Below are 13745 nucleotides of genomic sequence, written 5' to 3'. Positions count from 1 at the left end.
TCATATGATCATAATTCTTGATATTCACCTGCTTGTTTGCCGTATCGTTTTGGTTTGCTGTACTGCTCTTGTTGTCAGTGCAAATAAAATGTTCATGCCTCGGTTAATGAAAGCTAAAAACAGGTGGAACCACCTACATGCATTCTACATTCATAAAATATATATTTAGTTTTTTTTATTATTTTCAAAGGAGCTTAACCAATAAAGCCTAAGATCTGAAACTGTTATATGATTTTGTTCAATAGTATGAACAAGTTTGACCAATCCAAAATACTGCATTAGTGGTGACAGCACCTCAGAACTAAACTAAAATGAGTTTTTTTCAAGAATTCCTGATTTTTTTTTTTTTTTTTTTTTAAAGTACACAAATACTGAGTTATCTGCATAAACCTGCAGTTTAATACATGCATCAAACATGTGACCCATGAGATATTTTTCTCACCTTGCTCATATTCTTGCAACGAGTACTACAAAAGTACACTTTCACAAGAATATGAAGGTAACAATAAATCCTCTGAGGTCGTTTAAAGTCACTTGTTTCAGGTTTCTAACTTACCAGTTCGTATTTTAGACCTCATTTTATATTTCATCATTCTGCAGAAATAGCTCGACAGGCGGCTCAGATAAAGTTGATGAGAAAACTAGAGAAACAAGCCCTCGCTCAGGCAGCCAAGGAGGCAAAGAAGCAACAAGGTAAACCTCTGCTGTCTGATCAGATTTTTCTCTAAACCAGATTATATTCTGTGTTCACACCTATTTTGTTTGTTTTGCAGCTATACTGGCTGCAGAGGAGAGGCGGAAAAAAAGGGAGGAGATGAAGGTTTTTAAACAACAAGTAAGTTTTTCTTCTTTACAAACATAACTCTGTGACAGTGTATGCAGTTTGAGATGAATAAATACGAAGTACAGTTAAAACATATTTGTACTATTAAGAGAAAGTTGCTGTTCTGCTGTTCTTTAAAAGTCTTCACCTTCCCCATCTGCACAGACCTGCTCCATCTCACATTCTGCTCTCCTCCACCACTCCATAACATGCATGACTTAACAGTTAATTCATTTGATCTCTCCCTCATCCCTCTACCAGGAGAAGATCAGGCGCATTCAGCACATTCGGATGGAGAAAGAACTCCGTGCACAGCAAGTTCTCGAGGTCCGTCCTGAAAGTTATTCCAGGAACATTTTAAAACACTTCCACTCTGGCGTTGATGGGATTTGAAAGAAAGAAAGAAAAAAAAATGCTTAATTGGTTTCTTGCAGAAGTGCTATTGAATATGAAAATCTCCTCATACCATGCTGTAGCTTAATACCAAATACAGTATTTCATTAAGTAAGACGGGGGGTTCACCACGGTTAGGTGAAAGCACCTATTTTGCATTCTCTCGCTAATACAAGCTGTGGAGTATTTCAGCTTTTATAAATCAAATTTCAGCTGACACGCATGACAAGTGGCTCTTAACAGGATTTCATTGGGGGCTATAATTACTGATAAAATTATTGCTTAATTTTAACTCTCTGCCTGCTGTTCTTTCAGTATAACTAAAGCCATTTTGTCTCGGTGGTAATGACAGGAAATGAGTATTTCATTCCCCAACATTTCAGTGTGTTGGATGTGATCTGCACACCACTGTTTACAATCAACTTTATCTATATACTTTGTCCTGCATGTTTTATAATGATGTAAACAGAGATGTTAGTATTTTATTGTGGGGGGAGCGTGTGTCTGTGTACAGACTGGTTCGTCTGTGTGACTCAAGATGTTTTGTTTGCACATAGGAAAGGAGAAAGAAAAAAGAAGCAGCTGTCAATGCAAAAATACTAGAAGCTGAGAAAAGAACCAAGGTGAGATTAAATTTATGAGCATTGTTTGGTTGTTTTTTTGTGAGTAATAAAAAGTCAGTCCATCCTCTTGCTCAGTTTCTGTAATAACGCACTTTCCTGGCTCTTTTGTACTGCTTGTTGGTGCAAAAAGAGCTGCTGATTGCCTTGGTTTATCACTGTAATTAGAAAGAGGCTGGATCACCTCATTCCTTTGTACATGCATTTATTACTGATAATGTTTCCATTTGCACATTCCATTAACCAGTAATGCTCTGAGGCCTGGAAGTTTGTTGTTCAATAAGATGAGAGAGCTTTTTATTTCTGCGCTTTTAAACAACATTAATTTGTGTGTTTTTATATTTTGGTTTTTAATTGAATTATTCCTGTTTACAGGAGAAGGAAATTCGCAGGCTTCAAGCTGCCATGCTGAAACAACAGGTACGATTTTCTTTTTAACAACAGTAATGCAAAACGACTCTGACTCTACATTTAATTTACAAACACTTAAAGGTGGTTTAACTGATTATCATTTGCACAATGTATCTGTTTTTAACAGACTTGTGTGTTTTTAAGAGTGATTTTCTTTTTCCTATTACTTTACCAACTCTTTCTACAAAGGAGTTGGAGAGACATAGGCTAGAAATGGTATGAATATGTTTGTTTTTGCTCAGTTAACAACAAATCATATGCATGTTTCTGGAATGAAAAGTCAATATTCCACGTTGCGTGTAGCATTTGCTGCTGTCATAACATCTTTCTGCATGGCTTTTCCAGTTCAGTGCTCTGTGCTGTGGACCCTCTATCTGCTGAACATTATTAAAAAATGTCTCAACCACTTTGAATTATTGTCAAACTGAATCTAATAAACTGAGAGGACCCATACACAGCACAGGATCTGTTTTGGAATTTACACTTTGTTCAAAATCATTCTGTGTGTATGTTTATCACCACAAACCCCAGGAGATCTGGATTGTCGTGTGAAATGTTGAACTCGCTTTAACATATTAGATCTGATGCCATTAGCTACAGTTTTGTAATGGCTACCTCTAACTTTAAGCTCATGCTGTCTGTATGCATCATCCCCCTCATCTGTGTTTTGTATTTCACTCTGTGTTTTTTGCTTAACTGTTACACATTTAATCAACACAGTGTGCAGATTCTGATCTAATTTGCATGATTTGTAGCATATACTTGGATTGTTTCTTCTACAACAGAAGCACATCTGTAAACTTGGAAAAAAAGAGTGTTTCTGTTCTCTGGCAGGAGAAGGAGCGGCGCAGGCAGCACATGTTGCTCATGAAAGCTGTGGAGGCGCAGAAGAAGGCAGAGGTGAAGAACTGCTGAGTTTCTCTTACTCTGTTTTACTTTTCGTTTCTTTTGGCAACTTTGTGTGAATGTGCAACAATCTGCAGTAATGGAACATACAGTAGCACTGTGTTTATGTAGGATTTAGCATGAAAAAGTCTGAGCAAATAACAGAATTTGACAGTTTTTCTCAGATCCCAGTAACTTGCTCAAAATCACACGTGTCAAACTCCGTTCCTCGAGGGCCGCTCTCCTGCAAGTTTTAGATGTATTCTGCTTTAAATAAATGACTTGTGGACGTGCTTTTAGAGAACTTGATGATTTGATGAGGAGGTAATTAAACCATTTGAATTAGGTCTGTTGGAGCAGGAAAACCTAAAACTTCTAGGACAGCTATGTGTTGGAAAATGATTCCTTAAGTGCTCAATAATTCCCCTTTCATCAAATGTTTGAGACAAAAAAACAAGGACTGGTATTTAATACTCCTTCTGTTATATGATGTTTAAATCTTTTAGTTTTGTTTCTAGGGAAATAGGATAATGCAACAATACGTTTTTATGTTCCTAATGGTTTTACGGTTTGACGGCAGATTTTCCTGCCTTGTTTAGATGGAACTAAAGACGCGGGGGGGTTAAACACTTAAGATCATTAAATGGAAAAAGGGGTTACACTGCTTTGACCTGAGAGTATTTGGCTCAACTATATACATTTGGACCTTATATCTACAGCAGCTGTAATGTTTTATATTGTCCTGAGGCCCTTAATTATTTGTAATAAATCCAAACATAAGCAGCTGGTAATCAACATAGGTTTTTAACAAAATAAAACTCTTCCCAGTGATGTGTGTTTGCACCTGATTGGAAATAAATAAAATAAGGTATGTGGGTAAACATTCATTCAAGTGACATTATTTTATAAGAATGGTACGCCCTTAAAGTCTGGTCTTGCTGGTCTCCATGAGACCACCTGCAGCTCCTGACAGGAAGTTTTTGGTTTTTGATTTTTTTTTATCTGTGAAAGAATCGGAGCTTCCTGTGGCTGAGCGCAGTTTATTATAAAATATATGAACAGTCTTTGTCAGGAACCTTTTTTGTGGAGGAGTAGGAAAAAAATAAGACAAAACAAAAATCATCCTCAACCTGGACTGAAGGGGGCAGCGTTGCATCTAACCTGCCGAAACAAAGAAGAGGAAGAAGCATTCGGGGAGTAGGAAGAGGAAGAGGAGCGCGGTTCGGAGCCTCATCACTCCAGGAGCACAGAATGCCGAGGGCGAAGAGCAAGAGCCGCTCAACGCGAGCGGCTGAGGCCAAGCTGGCAATGCGCTCCCTGAGGAGGGAAGAGTCGCCTAATGCCGCCAACAAGCGCAGGCTGGAGGACAAGAAACGCAAACAAAGAAAAAGACTCCAACAAGCACAAGAGGAGGCAGAGTTGAGAAGACTGTTTTCAATGACGTCACCTAATCCCAGTGTTCCCGGATGCGCTTTTATTTTGGAGGTACTCGCAGTGATAAGCAAAGTTAACTTTCGCGGACTACGGATGTTTTTACAGTGTTGAGTCAGATAAGCACATCAGACCACTCAGACTCCGTGAGTCCTCCTACAGTCACAGTTTTTGTTTGTTTCTTTATTTTTACCACTTTCTTAAGCCTTTGTGTTCGTGGGAGCAGCTGAATGTGTGTGTGTGTTTATATATCCTGTTAGTAAAATATCTCATAAATCATTGGACGGGTTTTAATGAAACTCAGGAAGTAATCATTGTGTTTACATCTACAACTGATTACCTTTTTTGGGGGGGGGGTCAACACAATTCAAAATGGCTGCTACACCTCATCCACCTCAGCAAGTAAATAAATGCCTGTAGCTCAGTCAGTTTTGCATATATAGAGCTAAAACTGGGTGTGGTAGAAGCTGGGAGTCTTTTACAACACATACTCCAGGCACTAGACACCGAGCAACATCTGAGTTTAAAACCTGAGCATTAACTCTCAGAACAACACTTTCTGTTAGCAGAATATCTCATGACCCACTGGACTGATTTTAATGAAACTTTAAGGAAGTAATCATTGGATGAACATCTACAACTGATTAACTTTTGGAGTCAACGCAACTCAAGATGGCTTCCACAGCTAATCAAACACAAAAATGGCTACAACTCAGTTATTTTATTGGGGATTAGCGATTTAAGAGGGCATGCAAACAATAAATTACTTTTAAAGTCATTCATTTTATGTGTTGATATGACGCACTACAGTAAGTCTTTGTAATTGCATAAAACGTTTTGTAAATTTATCTGTTTTGTGTGGCGGATATCATCAAATCTCTTTGAAAGAAATGTAGCGAATCACTGTATTTTTATAGTCTGTCATTTAACTGTTTTGTAGGAGAAAGAGCGCCTGAAACAAGAAAAGAAGGATAAGATACGGTTAAACAAAGAAAAGAAACTGGCTCTCAGGCGAATGGAACTGGAAAAAGCAAAGGAGCTGAGAAAACCGAAGGAAGACCTGTGTTTAGCAAATCATAAGGTATTCACACATTAAACTGAAAGTTGTCAGAAGGGCTACTCTGCAACCAAGACAACATTCATCTCTGAGATTTTTTTGTCAGTAGTTGAAAATATTGCAAACAAATATCCGTTGTATGTTTTAAATCCGTATTTCTCTCCAGCCCCTTCCAGAGTTGTCCTGTATGCCTGGGCTTGTCTTACCTGGAAACACCATTTCTGACTGCCTGATGGTGTTGCAGTTCCTGCACAACTTTGGAAAAGTCTTGAGGCTGGATTTTAATTCAGAAATGCTCACTATCAGCAGCCTCCAGGAGGGGCTGCTGAACATGGGGGACAGCGGGCACAATGTGCAGGACATGTTGGTGAGCATGCTGTCTGCAGCTGTGTGTGACCCTGGGGTGCCTGCAGGCCGCAAGGTGAGCACTCGTCAGATCTGCAGCTTTTCTACAGTTGGTGAATTGTAAATACCTCCTGTCTGTCAGACAAATACATACTCTACCGTTCTGTACACGTGGGACACAAGCAAACATCTGCTAGAAGAAAATGTGTTGCTGCAGATGTTATCTTTTTGCATGTTTGAAGCCAGAAGTCACCATATTTGGACAAGAAAGACCTGGGTGTGTTTAGTGATAGAAGCATTTTCAGAACTGACTATGGATGATATTGCACTTTACGGCACTTTTATATTACCCTGATGTTTTGGAGCAATTTTATACATTTTCTTTTTTAAATGTAATTAAACTAACAAAACAAAATTTAATTTGCTATGCAAAGGTCACATCTTATTGTCCTTTAAAATGGCATACCTTTAGGAGAAATGTAGATTGTTTTTCTACTAAAAGGCTGTCAGTTTTTGGAAATGTAGATTTTGGAACAATAAATGGCCCCAAGTTAAGTTTTCTCATAATAAACTGCACATAATAACTGTGATACTAGATGACTGAAAGCATATTCTTTATTCAGACACAAAACAATCAAATGTGACTGCTTTTTTAAGTCTGCAGCAGATAAATAGTAAGTTTTGTTTAAGCTATGCATGACTCCATGTTTTTGTTCTTTTGTCTTGTAGTGCAAAACTGTCTTTGGGGACCATTTGACGAATGTGAAGATCAACCGGGACAACGTGTCTGAAATTCTGCAGATCTACATGGAGAGCCACTCCGAGGAGACAGAGCTGGCTCCTCTGGCTGTTAGCCTCAAGACTAAAGCTTTTCAGGCTCACAGTCCATCACAGAAGGCCGCCATGCTGGCGTTCCTGGTTAATGAGCTCTGCTGCAGTAAAGCCGTGATCAGGTAAGAACTTAGACTTCACCTAAAACTCTTATTTTTCTTTCTCTGTTTGACCCCGTTAAAAAATCTAGCAGAATATTTTCCCATGTAACACATTAAGAAAAACATATTAAGTGTTTTTAGGAGCACTGCTGCATCCTGAGACTTGAAGTTAACTTCTGTGCCTGAAAATGAAGTCTGCTGGCTTGTTTAATTCAGAGGCTTCAGTTGTACTGAAATTATAAAAATATAAAAACCAAATATGACTTCAGGCCTGACAGTTTCATAAGGTTGCATCAAACATTGTCTTCAATTTTTTATTACCTTTTATTATCCCTACACTTTGAAATACACCTGATGCTCTCTGATGCATTAATTTTTTTATTTTTTCTAACATTGGTAATGAGTGCTGCATGAACGAGTCATGAAATGTGGCAAATGAGCAAGGATATTATTTTACTGGTGGGGAATCAAACCAGGGCTGTAAAAATATGCCCATTGGGTCACCCTTGAGGTTCTTCTAGTGTTCAAAAAGTTGACAGTTTTGTCTGATGCTTTACAGTGAAATAGATGAAAAAATAGATTACATGACCAGCCTGAGAAAGGATAAATGGATCGTCGAGGGAAAGCTGCGCAAGTGAGTGAACGAACAATGAGAGCTTTTATTTGAAGCTTGTGTGCATGTGGCTAAACAGTCTGTGTTTGAATCAAACCTCTGAGAAGCCTTTCTTGTTCTCCAAGACTAAGAGATAACCATGCCAGGAGCGTGGACAAACGAGACAATGGTGTGGGCAGCGAGAACAACTACAACTTCACATGCTCCAGCTTCAGAAACAAATGCAACAGGAAACAAGGGGACAGCGAGGAAGAAGAGGAGTACGAGAACGACGACAGCGAAGACCAAGGGCAAGACAATGACTATGATGAGGAGGAGGAAGAACCGGGGGGAAAGAAAAGAAAAAAACCGGAGATATGTGAAGAGGAGGTCAGAAGCATTACATTACTTTTAAAGAAGCCAATGATCATATCTTATAATAAATGTAATCCTCACTGTAATGAGATTACTTCTTACAGGATGAAGGTGTGCACTCAGACAGTGTGGAGGAGCTGGAGAAGGTAAGGTATAAGGTAAATTCAACTCCTTGAGACGCTCCATGTCTCTATCATGAATGTATTAATAATTCTGATTATTTTTTTTTTTGTCTCTAAAGCTACATAGTCAAATAAGACAGGAGCTGTTTGACTCGTCTCACTCGCTGCGCTCTACAGTAATTGGAGAGGACCGATACAAGAGGCGGTACTGGGTCCTTCCACAGTGTGGTGGCATCTTTGTTGAAGGCAGGCAGAATGGTGATTAATTCTAAAGGTTTTGTTTTTTACTGTGCCAGAGCTGACTTCACTTTAATGTTTCCCAGGCCACGAGGAGGTGGAGAAGGAGGAGGGCAGAGAGATGGCTCCTCAGGGGCTCAGAGTGACAGAGGAGCAGCAGGAACAAGAGGCGAGGAAGCCAGAGGTGTTCATCCCAGTGCAGACATCAGACTGTGATCAAATCAAGCCACAGTGGCCACAAAACAAAGACAATCTCTTCCCCGAAAAGCTTGGCTTCTTATCAAACCTCAGTGATTTACTTGAAGTAGCCAAACTGATTCAGGATTTAGACATAAATTCTCAGAGCATTCCTTCTACTGAAGTTCCTACCTCAGAGTCTCATCCCTCGTATCCTACCTCACAAACAGATAAAATGAATACTTTAAAGTCAAATGAACTCAGTTCTACATTTCTCAAAAAGTGTAACGGGATGACCTACAGCCCTCAAGCTATCCTTCATTACAATCGACTGTCCAAAATATTGGCTGAAAAACACAGCGAGTGGTTTAGCCTCCTGCCCCGCTCTCCTTGTGATGAGTCCTCTGTGACCTTCAGCTCTAGTTCCTCAGCTTCCTCCTCGTCTTCTAAACCCATCTGGATCAAACCCTCCTCGTTTGTCTTTCCTGAACCCCCGGCTTCAGCAAACCACAGCACCACAGCTGGGATCAATAGTCGACAGTTGTCTGTCCCTCAGGTACGTGGATAGCCATCAATTTATCTCTTTATTTTTTTTCAACCTGGCGTTTGTTAAATTTCTGAGAGATTTATAGATGCTGCTTTTAACTGCATACTAAATATAGCACAAAACGTAAGAAAACTCAATAATTCAATCGTTTCTTTTTTGTAACAAGACTTCTTGGCAATAAATTTTATACTGTTGGAAAGCCTGTTTATTTTCCCTTAAATGGTGCCATATTTGTTTGAAAAATACATTTGTGCGTTAAGCAGCAGAGTTGAGTTTGTGCTATTAACTCATTTTGAGCTTCTGATACCCCAGCTGCTGACAATCTGAAATAGGTCACCTGATTGTCACCTCTGTTTGTTAAATAAATGAATTGTTAAATTGCCAGCATGTCTTGTTTCTTCAGATCTCAATCATTCAATCCAATTCAGCTCTGTTGTTGAACCCAGAAATGCATTTTCCTAACAAATGCGGCACCATTTAAAGGGAAATAAATAGGCTTTCCAGTGTTATTAGATGTATTGCCAAGTATTGTATGTATTGTAGTTTTTCTGCAAAGTTTAAGCTTATATACATATTAGTGCACTAAACCTGACACATCCTAACTTTAAATGTACAATTTTCCTCTCAGCAAGTGAAGTCTGGCATTCATCAGAGCAGACAAACACTGTTCAGCGCAGCAACAAGTTCCAGCCTGCCCCCCTCTGACATGTCTCTGCCCCCCGTGCTGGAGCTGCCCTTACAGCAAGCAGAGGGTAATGAGAACAGGGACCTCTGTCTGGCACAAAACAGCTCTGTCAACAAAAGTAAGACCACAGACCCGCTGATGAAGACGACACTCCCCTGTGCCTCAAGCCCTGCTGTGAAGTTAGCCACAACGCAAGACTACTCTCATCCTCAGCCTATCCCTGAAGGTAAGAAAAGCACATTGCACAAACTAAATACGCTAAACTAAATTTTCTTCCCTCCCATCAGATCATCAGAATACAAGATGTGGTGATTGTCTGTCAAACAAGTTCATTATTTGTCTGAAATTTGATCAACAATGTGTGTTGTTAGAGATGCTGCGTGGCTGGTGGAGAGTGTCAGACATGGAGAAACTGCAGAGTCTGCTCAAGACCCTTCACTGTCGGGGCATCAGAGAGAGGGTTCTGCAGAAACAGATCCAAAAACACATAGAGCACATGAGCCAGCTCTTCTCCAGAAACAAAGATGGTTTGTTCACTTTTTTTCTGCACAATTCAACTTCCAAGCAGGGATTAATGAACAAACAATACTGTTATATCGTCTTTTATAAATGCATATATTTATTGGTTTCAGTCGGCAATAGTTGCTGTAATATTTTAATTTGTCTGTGTGGGCAGAACTAGATACAGCAGAACCAGAAATGTGTGAGTTAAGGAAAAAGAGAGTGGAGAGCTGGTGTGTTGAAGAGCAGGCCATGGAGGTGGACATTAATCTGCTGCGGCAGGTTGAAACTCTGGAGAAAAAGGTCATCTCTGCCAACCTACAGGTCAAGGTACGTCAGTGTAGTCATGTGTTTACATCTCTCATATACTTTAATATAAACCACATCGTTACTTATAGTATTTTTATGGCCTTATTTCACCGATGTCTCCATCAGGGTTGGATGCCTCATGAGCCCCAGTCCAACAGTGAGCATCTAGTCTATTATGAGCACAAACAATTTGCTTCCTCTGCTTTTGAAAATAAGAGTCCGAGAGAAACGAACCAGAAGGAGCCCTCTGTCTCTTTGATGCGGCAGCCCAACAATCCTCTTGATATAGCTGTCACCAGGTTCGCGGAGCTAGAGAAGAACATTGAGCGAAGGTACTTAGAGAAATGTGAAACTGCAGCCTCTCCAGGGTAATGTCTTTATGTTCGTATTTCTGTTAGAGGTAGCGTGTAACAAAAGATGCTACATCACACTGTAAAATGGTTCTGGTTTCCTCAACATCCACCTCCCTGTCCTGCTCTGAAGTAAAACCTACATGCAGTCTCTTCTCTCCCTCCTCAGCAGCAAGCAGGAGGTGACTCCTGGGATCAAACTGTGGCGTAAAGCCCTCAGTCAGGTGTGCAGTTCAGCTCAGCTGTGGCTCTGCATCCAGCAGCTGCAGAAAACCATCACTTGGACACGAGCCATCATGAAAGTGGTTAGTGCTACTCATCTTGTTAACACATTTAATACTTTACAATATTTATGTTTATAAACTTGTAGCGCCATAAAAATGCACATTTTTATTAAAAAAACAACATCCTTTTAGGTTTCATGAGTTATATTTATTTTAAGAAATCTGGCATATAGATGATTGGACTGTGTGTTTTTATTCAAGCCCCTGCAGAATAATCTTAGAGAGCATAAGAAGTCCTTTTTTTCCTTTAATTTCTCATGCTTGATTTTCATCCTATGAAAGTTGAAATTGGAAGAAAGAGTTACCAGTCAGTTCTCAATTTCCTAACTTCACTAACTTTATTCATGTTGACGCTGCTGAATTTTACACTGGTGTGAAGTAGTTCCATCAGAATTTTAACCACAGCGCCTGTGGTGTAGGATGCTTATTTGCTTTAAATGTTTTCAGCACTGCCAGCTCTGTCAAAAGGGTGATGACGAGGAACTGCTTTTACTTTGTAATGGCTGTGACAAAGGCTGCCACACCTACTGCCACAATCCCAAGATCACCACAGTACTTGAGGGAGACTGGTTCTGCTCTTTTTGTGTAGCAAAGGTACGTTAACAACCAAACTGAATGACCACTTAGCTGATATGAGTTGTTTTTTTTTAATTTCCCCCATCCTATTCGTATATAAGCAGATGATACATTTTGGGATCATCTACAGTCTTGTGTGTGTTCTGTCATTCAGGAAAATGGTCAGTTGCCTCACAGCAGGAAGCAACAAAGCCGCACAGCTGTGGGAGGGAGGAGAAGTGGGGAGGGAAATCGAAACGGTAAGCCATCTGTGGCGGGAGAGCTCATCAGTGAGGAGGTTGCCAGCAGCAACAATGTGCCAAAGAGAGGTACCAAAGAGTTGAAAAAGAGGAGGGATGTCAGCTCAGACGCCAAGCATGACAGTCCTGCGAAAAGAGCCAGAACATCCAAGGACAGCAGCAGTGAGCTGGCAGTGTGCCGGTACGTACATGCACATACTCTCTCTGTGCAGAAGGCCCAGTGGGTGGCACTTTTTAAAACCTTCTTTTTGTTACCAAGAAACTGTAAACACTGAGTTTATTGGTTAAAGGGGATAAGGTAAAGCACCCATGTGAGCAAGGGGCCCATTACTGTCCCCAAAACACACTGAGCTTTTATTCAAACCTGTGCTTTTTAGAGGTTTAAATAAAAACACTGAGTCTATACTTTAAATAAATCCTATTAAAGTTGTAGTAAAAGCCCAGTGATGGTTGGTTGTTCCAGAGTGCTGCTGGCTGAGCTGGAGGCCCATCAAGACGCATGGCCCTTCCTTACACCCGTCAACTACAAATCTGTTCCCGGATATAAGAAAGTCATCAAGAAGCCAATGGACTTCTCCACCATCAGGGAGAAGCTCATCAACAACCTGTAAGTTTTCCTGGTTCATATATTTAGTTTACATTTGTAAATTTTACACAACTCAATTGATAATGTCCTAAATACCTCCTTTTAATGATTACAGGTACTTAAATCTGGAGAGCTTCATCATCGACGTGAACCTGGTTTTCGATAACTGTGAAAAATTTAATGAGGATGACTCTGAAATCGGGCGAGCCGGCCACAGCATGAGGAAGTTTTTTGACAAACGATGGACTGAACTCCTGCAGTAAAAAATAACCGAATGTGGACAGTTTCCTGTTTCTGTAATTTTGAAGGCTGTCTTTTCACTTTTGACTCTAAAACAATAAACTATTATAGTAAAACTGATGTGCAAAGAGAAAAAACGAGCTCCAGGTCCATCTGAGGATGGAGAAAAAATACCTTTATGCTGTTTCAAACAGTGCTGTACATCAGGATCAGTTTCTTTTTTACTTTTTTGTCATCAGTTCTGGATCATATCTTTATGTATTCCTCATGTATTGTCTTCACTAAGAAAATTGCACAAAGCTGAAGAAATAGAATATTGTTATATGGAGTAAAAGGAGGTAATGAATTATTTAAAACTTTGACCTGAGGATTATATCAAAACTACTGTTCATTTGGATTTTTTTAATGTGTAAAATACAGCAGGTTCATTGACAGGCGATGTTAATTTAATTTCTGAAAGTCCAGGTATTACATGTTGAGTTTTTATAAAGATTAATGATTGTAGCATGTCTGAACATTTATTTAAAACTTGTGGAAACTCTGTGCCTGACCTCTGGCTTCAGAAAATGTTTTTTTGTTTGTTTTTTTAATGCGGTGTGTTACATTTGTGTCCTGCACAGAACACATTTACAGACCTTCCCTCTGAACTGACGTACGTCTTACAGCATGAATAATCGCCAAAGGTTTCAGGCGTTGATCTCAGGGCTTCTCTTTGTCAGCCACTAGGTGAGACCTGAATGTGGTTTAGGACCCAAAATACAAACTCATAAGGGTGCCTTAAAGGCTGAAGTAAAAATAAATAATAATAAAAAAACAATAATATAAATATTGTGACATGAACAGTGATGTTTTTTTTTTATTTTGGAACTTTTAAGTAATGAATATCAGGATGAAAAAAATAAACCTGCTTTTCAGAGTTAGCCCATAAATCTTTCATTAATGAATTTAAGTTTTGTGTTTGGCATTAGTTTTTGAATAATTTAAACACTTGTAGCTATATAGTGGCTTTTAACCAGCTTAAAGAAATA

At 39.5% G+C, this 13745-nt stretch overlaps 1 protein-coding gene across 5 annotated transcripts in view; it reads left to right on the top strand.

Annotated features, from left to right (window-relative positions):
• The window catches only part of LOC108240782 (bromodomain adjacent to zinc finger domain protein 2B), a 34853-nt gene extending 21632 nt beyond the window's left edge, over positions 1-13221 (top strand). For 2 of the 5 annotated variants that reach the window (XM_025007691.2, XM_017424531.3), the window contains exons 16-39: positions 601-693; positions 774-835; positions 1085-1150; positions 1774-1839; positions 2212-2256; positions 2437-2463; positions 3082-3147; positions 5504-5644; positions 5787-6041; positions 6695-6918; positions 7457-7531; positions 7636-7879; positions 7969-8022; positions 8106-8232; positions 8310-8956; positions 9576-9858; positions 10004-10159; positions 10309-10463; positions 10569-10774; positions 10962-11097; positions 11524-11670; positions 11807-12072; positions 12355-12498; positions 12593-13221. In XM_025007691.2, the coding sequence (XP_024863459.1) occupies positions 601-693; positions 774-835; positions 1085-1150; positions 1774-1839; positions 2212-2256; positions 2437-2463; positions 3082-3147; positions 5504-5644; positions 5787-6041; positions 6695-6918; positions 7457-7531; positions 7636-7879; positions 7969-8022; positions 8106-8232; positions 8310-8956; positions 9576-9858; positions 10004-10159; positions 10309-10463; positions 10569-10774; positions 10962-11097; positions 11524-11670; positions 11807-12072; positions 12355-12498; positions 12593-12740 (3833 nt within the window). In that variant the 3' untranslated portion in view covers positions 12741-13221. The remainder of the gene's footprint in view (positions 1-600; positions 694-773; positions 836-1084; positions 1151-1773; positions 1840-2211; positions 2257-2436; positions 2464-3081; positions 3148-5503; positions 5645-5786; positions 6042-6694; positions 6919-7456; positions 7532-7635; positions 7880-7968; positions 8023-8105; positions 8233-8309; positions 8957-9575; positions 9859-10003; positions 10160-10308; positions 10464-10568; positions 10775-10961; positions 11098-11523; positions 11671-11806; positions 12073-12354; positions 12499-12592) is intronic. The other 3 variants (XM_025007690.2, XM_025007692.2, XM_025007693.2) reach the window with 3 other exon arrangements.
• The last annotated feature ends 524 nt before the right edge of the window (positions 13222-13745 follow it).

This window comes from Kryptolebias marmoratus, linkage group LG6, assembly GCF_001649575.2.
Source record: "Kryptolebias marmoratus isolate JLee-2015 linkage group LG6, ASM164957v2, whole genome shotgun sequence".
In the NCBI taxonomy this organism is placed as follows: domain Eukaryota; kingdom Metazoa; phylum Chordata; class Actinopteri; order Cyprinodontiformes; family Rivulidae; genus Kryptolebias; species Kryptolebias marmoratus.
Note: the sequence above shows the minus strand (reverse complement) of the source record. Positions and strands in the feature narration are given on the sequence as shown.